Source organism: Tinamus guttatus, unplaced genomic scaffold, assembly GCF_059628265.1.
Source record: "Tinamus guttatus ecotype Peru unplaced genomic scaffold, ASM5962826v1 Tinamus_guttatus_pri_ptg001640l, whole genome shotgun sequence".
Classification (NCBI taxonomy): Eukaryota; Metazoa; Chordata; class Aves; order Tinamiformes; family Tinamidae; genus Tinamus; species Tinamus guttatus.
Window position 1 is genome coordinate 47,613 of NW_028290174.1, and position 6,905 is coordinate 54,517.

At 42.8% G+C, this 6,905-nt stretch overlaps 1 protein-coding gene across 1 annotated transcript in view; it reads right to left on the reverse strand.

Annotated features, from left to right (window-relative positions):
* The window catches only part of LOC148590172 (phosphatidylinositol 3-kinase regulatory subunit alpha-like), a 43,481-nt gene extending 37,354 nt beyond the window's left edge, over positions 1-6,127 (reverse strand). Inside the window, exon 1 of the mRNA XM_088539396.1 lies at positions 5,298-6,127. Within this exon, the coding sequence (XP_088395522.1) occupies positions 5,298-5,631 (334 nt within the window). The 5' untranslated portion in view covers positions 5,632-6,127. The remainder of the gene's footprint in view (positions 1-5,297) is intronic.
* Between the last annotated feature and the right edge of the window lie 778 nt (positions 6,128-6,905).

The window sequence follows — 6,905 nt, forward strand, 5'->3', positions numbered from 1 at the left end:
AAAAGTTCCACAGGAATTTAAGGAAAAATTTCTTAACAGTGAGGGTGACAGAGCACTGGAACAGGCTGCCCAGAGAGGTTGTGGAGTCTCCTTCTCTGGAGATCTTCAAAACCTGCTTGGATGCAGTCCTGTGCCACGTGCTCTAGGTGACCCTGCGTGTGCAGGGGGGTTGGACTAGATGATCTCTAGAGGTCCCTTCCAACCCTAAGCATTCTATGATTCTATGATTCTATGAAACCTACTCTACATTGACAAAAGTAAAGAGAAGACAGGCAAAAATGCAACAGTACTGAAATTCCATTTAAATACCCATACTCATTCTAGAAATTTACATAGATCATTGATAAAAGGCTGGGAGAAAAATTACTTCAGTGATGTAATAAAATGTTTTTTATAGAAGACTAAAGGTAGTTTTATTTGTTTTCCAATTTAAAACTCCCTATTTATTTATAAATAGGCTTGTGATGGCATAAAACACTGCCCATACAAATAACTGTCCATATTACTAGCCCCATTGACTATGATATACACAGATAACCGTAGGCATTGAACAGATGTACCTGCAGCACTGATTACCAGCAACATTGTAGCAAAAGATTTCAGATTTTCACCAAATTTGCAAACTGACTAGCCAGTAATCATGCTTAGCAAGGCTAGGAGAAGAAACATTCATAACAAACAATGACATCTTAAACACTATAGAAATTCTTAAAAGGTGAAGAATTTGTATAGCTTTATATAAAGTAAAAATCAAAGAACTCATATGATTATGTAATTTTAAAAAATCTCCAATTAGTTTTCTGATATTCAGTACATTCATATGGATATATGAAGAACTGATTCTTAAGTAGCATATGGATTACAAAAAATGATTTACATTCAAGAAGTCCCTGTTTCCAGCTCCCTATTAATTTGGCATTTTGATACATAGCAGTTTCAAATCATCAAGCACTGAAAATGTGAACTTGACTGTATTTGGTCAAGCAAGTTTCATACCATGCATTAATTTATTTAAAATACACTCTAGGGATGTAGAGAGAAGTATCATCCTAGGAAGAATCAGAGAGCACCTAAGGAAACTCGATACCCACAAATCCATGGGCCCTGATGGGATGCACCCCAGAGTGCTGTAGGAGCTGGAGGATGTCATAGCTAAACCGTTCTCCATCAGCTTTGAAAGATCCTGGAGAACGGGGGAGGTGCCGGAGGACTGGAAGAAAGCCAATATCACGCCAGTCTTCAAAAAAGGCAAGAAGGAGGACCCAGGCAGCTACAGGCCAGTCAGCCTCAACTCCGTCCCCAGAAAAGTGATGGAACGGCTCATACTGGCTGTTGTCTCCAGGCATGTAGAGAACAAGAAGGTTCTCAAGAGTAGTCAGCATGGATTCACCAAGGGGAAATCATGCTTGACTAACCTGATAGCCTTCTATGATGGAATGACCAGCTGGATAGATGAGGGGAGAGCAGTGGGTCGTCTATCTTGACTTCACCAAGGCTTTTGACACTGTCCCTCCCAACACCCTCCTGGGCAAGCTCCGGAAGTGTGGGATAGATGAGTGCACAGTGAGGTGGATTAGGAATTGGCTGGATGGCAGAGCCCAGAGGGTGGTGATCAGCAGCGCAGAGTCTAGTTGGAGGCCTGTAGCTAGTGGTGTCCCCCAGGGGTCAGTCCTCGGTCCAGCCCTGTTCAATTTATTCATCAATGACCTGGATGAAGGCACAGAGTGCTCCCTCAGCAAGTTTGCTGATGATACCAAACTGGGAGGAGTAGCTGATAGCCCAGAGGGCTGCGCTGCCATCCAGAGGGACCTGGACAGACTGGACAACTGGGCAGTGAAAAACCTCATGAAATTCAACAAGGCCAAGTGCAAGGCCCTGCACCTGGGGAGGAATAACCCCAGACACCAGTACAGGCTGGGGACTGACCTTCTGGAGAGCAGCTCTGCAGAGAGGGACCTGGGCGTCATGGTGGACGACAAGTTGACCATGAGGCAGTAGTGTGCTCTCGTGGCCAAGAAGGCCAATGCGATCCTGGGGTGTATTAAGGGCGTCTCCAGCAGGTCGAGGGAGGGGATCCTGCCCCTCTACTCAGCCCTGGTGAGGCCACATCTGGAGTATTGTGTCCAGTTCTGGGCTCCCCAGTACAAGAGGGATGTGGAGCTGCTGGAGAGAGTCCAGCGCAGGGCTACAAGGATGATCAGGGGCCTGGAGCATCTGCCCTATGAGGAAAGGCTGAGGGAGCTGGGCCTGTTCAGCCTGGAGAAGAGAAGGCTGAGAGGGGACCTGATCAGTGTCTATAAGTACCTCAAGGGAGGCAGTGAGGAAGACGGTGCTGGCCTCTTTTCAGTGGTGGCCACCGACAGAACTAGAGGAAACGGCCGGAAACTGAAGCATCAAAATTTCCACAGGAACTTAAGGAAAAATTTCTTGGCAGTGAGGGTGCCAGATCCCTGGAACAGGCTTCCCAGAGAGGTTGTGGAGTCTCCTTCTCTGGAGATCTTCAAAACCCGCTTGGACGCAGTCCTGTGCCACGTGCTCTAGGTGACCCTGCGTGTGCAGGGGGGTTGGACTAGATGACCTCTAGAGGTCCCTTCCAACCTTAAGCATTCTATGAGTCTATAATTTTGGCCCGCTGCAAACTTAATATTGTCCACCATCCAACATTAACTGTGCTATTCTCTGCACCAAATTTTATACACATAAATAGAAATTGCAAAGCCCGACCTTAAAGTCAGATACAAACTGCTACTTTTATCTTTATCTGAATTGTATTTCCTCCTAACAACTCTGATTTCACTGTATTATTTTCATCATCTGTTCACTTAAACAAATGCACCTTTATTTTGTTTCACGTCTTTTTTTAATGCAACATTTCCCATATTTTGTTCCTAAACACAGTATTTCTAGTCTTTTTATAGTAAAATGATCTGTATAATATTTTAAAAGTCAGAAGATACCCTCTTATCTTTAATTTCCCCCAATTTATCTTAAATAAACATGGTTTTAAGCATAATTAACTCTATCCCTTTTACCACATGGGGTTCAAAATTCAGTGTTTCTCCTAATGCTGCAAAGGTAGGTCTCATCCATGGTCCTAGGTCATTACTGAAGCTCTCTAGACTCTTACATCAAATTTAAATACTAAGCCAAAAGGATTTGCAGGGAATTCAAAGAATATTCTTTTTAAGCACAAAAATACTTGGTTTGATTGCAAGATGGTTCCTAAACATTTTGGCCCATAGTAATATTGTGTGTGCAAGTTACATTTGAGGATGTCAGATTCCCAGTTAAATTAGCAATTAAATTTCTTGCTTCCAAGCCCTACAGTTGCAAGCTATATTAGATAAGCGTATCACATATAGTCCTCTGTCTAGAGGCAATAAACTTCAGGTTAGGAGAGATTAGTCACTAACGGCTAGGGCACTGCCTCATGCCAAAGTAGAAGAAAAATAGAAAAAAAAAAGAAAGAAAAAACACAACACTATTTTAGTAGAGCTCCCCCCCGAAACCACCGCAGAATTTCACAGCACAACTCCCAGCAGCTGTAGCTCCACAAATGCCTGCTGTGAACCCAAGCCCTCAGCGGGCTCAGAAACAAGATCAGCACCAGGAGTGCTCCTTGCCATGCTGTTGCCAGCTCACAGCGTGGAGTCAGGAATAAGAGCATCAAGCAAGCAGGGCTAGAGGGAGCAACCACGTTACACTGATGCTTCAGGGCCTAAGCTGACCAGTACTTCACCAGGGCATGCACTTGTGAAAAATCAGGTTTTCGTTCCACCCGCTGCCTCTCAAAATGACCTGCCACTGCTGAAGTGTCTATCCAAACACCAGTGCTTACTCTGCAGTTTAAATATGATGGAGATAGACACATTGATCTCAAAAGGTAGATTTAAACAGACAGTTCAAATTACTAAAGAATAGGGTTTTGAGTGCTTAAGAAATAGGGGCAGTACAACCTAAAACGCCAGTATACCTCCATCTAATCCCTTCTCTCAATCTGTGACGTACACCAAGATATTGTACAGATATAAGCAATTCTTCAGTGCTAAAGGAAATCACTGTGAAAAACAGTTCAGGTCTACCCTTTACTATGCCTCTCCTGACCTGGAAATGCTTCTTCCAGGCTTTCACTTAGCTGTCATGCACAATTCTTTTCCGCATTTCCTTTATCTTTGATGAGTATCAGCGCAATTAAGCATAAACCCGTAACAGACAAAGCGGGATGGAAGCTGATAAATGGGTACCGCAACTTTGTCAATGATGCTGCAAACACTTCTATGGAGGCAGAGGGTTATAACACTGTTCATGACTGCAGAATCACTATGACAATCATGATCACACACCACGACTCATTTTTATTTATTAGATGTTAAAGTAATATAACCCATTCTAGACTTTCAAGAAGTAAAAGACCAATGTAAAAACTATCCTAAGATGGATCTGGCTTTATACTGATTTAATGTAAAATCCCAATATCTCAAGGCCAGCAGACAGAGAAGATGGAAGTCACTTCAAGTTTGTTTTTTTTTAAACCAACAGCTCTTTCAATTAAGACTTCCTTCTATTAGCAGCAGAGCCCTGATCAAATTCCATCCAAGTTCTGCCCAAGGTACTGTTGCATATGTAGCTTAGAAAGTGATTTATGGTCAAACAAAGGAAATATCTCCCTTTGTTTACTTAAGCACTATTTTTTCTACCACATGCCACACCTAAAATGAAACAAAACATAAAATTAAATCTGCTTTTTTTAAAATCAGCATTCCATTGCCTATTTCTAACTATCTACTCTTACTTTTAATGCCACATATAAACCTGTATGACAAAGTATGTGATTTTCACTGTTAGCAAGATATTTATTCTAGGAACATACTGTTTGTTTGGATTTACCAAGACATTTCTCAATAGCGAGTCTGACGAACCACAGAGGGAAACACTTCCATCAGCTTCTTGAAAGCCTAAAATATCTGTTAGCCTGCTCATTCTCCATTTAAGTCTTTACAGTTATGAGCAGACCTTTTCAACCTGCAAGATGTTCCTCATAAGGCACCACAGAGACCAGTAACTGACACATGAAATCACAAAATACGTAATCTAAGTAAGTTTTATGGTGAAGTTCAACTAATTCTTAATCGACTGAAATGAGGCACACACTAGCAAGGCTGACAAGCATGTGTTAAGCATGTAAATGTGTAGACATGTAAGTCTATGAAACAGAAATATCTGATAAAACATGGAACACACACCCATGCAGGCAGGTGCACGCATGCACACACCCCCCTTCGGAGAACAGCACTGACCTTGTTGCTCACTCTCTGCTTCAACTTTTGCAGGACTTGGTGCTACAGGGAGAGGTCGAGGAGGACGAGGCTTCGGAGTTGGGGGAGATATTTTCTTTCTTCCGATGTATTCTACATAAGTTCCCGGAAAATCCCCCCTCTCCCCTGTGGTTTCATTAAAGCCGTTTAACCAACCAATTTCCTCAGGCTTTGCTTCTTCCCCTTCACCGAATCCAAGCGCTAGTAAGGTACCTTTATTCACAGTTAATATATCTCCTAAGTGCAAGTCAATGTCGTCTTCTCGCTCTTTCTTGTAGTCATATAAAGCTCTGTATTGATATCCTTCAGCACTCATCTTGGCAAATGATTTAACATTCAAAGGTGTTAAACAGTACCAAAATGCAACTGTCCAGTTATATTTTTATGTACAGATTCAAGATGTATTAAACAGAACAATAAAAATGTCTATAGCAATGTCCAAGTAATAAGATCCACCAGAGAATCAAAAAGCACCAGGATCTGTGATTTTACTGCTAATGTTTTATTCATCTATTTATTTTGAGTCAATGATTGTTGCAGAAGATCGTGTTCCACTTCTATGCCTAGCAATATTCTTCCAATTAGTTCCTTGTCTGATTTTTCTGGTAATTCTGGGTGTCCATAATTGAGTTCAGCTGATTCTTATAGCTGGTCACACCTTCTTCTGATGTGCTTGGCAGAGAATTCACATGTACCTGAAAAACTCTGTCATGCAACTCTTCATACAAGCTCTTCCTAGAAAGAGAAAATAAAATTGGTAGAGTCGCTTCAAATTCTCCTGATACTTGTGAACCTAGGTTTACATGTGGAATTTATGCAAGGTCCTGCACCTGGGGAGGAATAACCCCAGACACCAGTACAGGCTGGGGACTGACCTTCTGGAGAACAGCTCTGCAGAGAGGGACCTGGGCATCATGGTGGACGACAAGGAAAAATTTCTTGACAGTGAGGGTGACAGAGCACTGGAACAGGCTGCCCAGAGAGGTTGTGGAGTCTCCTTCTCTGGAGATCTTCCAAACCCGCTTGGACGCAGTCCTGTGCCACGTGCTCTAGGTGACCCTGCGTGTGCAGGGGGTTGGACTAGATGACCTCTAGAGGTCCCTTCCAACCTTAAGCATTCTATGATTCTATGATTTAGGCTTTCTGCAACCCAGGCATAGGTCAGGAATGGAAAAAGAAAAAAACAAAACAACAACAAAAAAGCAGCAATCTCACAAAAAAATCTGCCAGCTAAGGCTTGCATTTTTATAATACACATACCTACTTACTTGAACTGAATTTGAATTGCAGCAGTATCAGGAACACTATTCCCTGCTTCATTCCCCGAGGATTATGGCTATCCAAGTCTCTGAGAATCAGAGGGTGATCCTTCAAGGTATCCATGTGAGTGTCACCTGGCAGCACGATCCTACCCCTACCTCCCCAAAGACACAGGGCCACAGCTGGTCTTCACGAGGTCGACCAAAACTCAGCGCAATCAGCACCGACACGCTCATCAGTCATTGCTGGGGTACTCAGCATCCTGATCTCTGTATAGAGGATGAAGGTCGGTAACAACATCTAGCCCCAAACCTATGCTCCCCAGGCCTA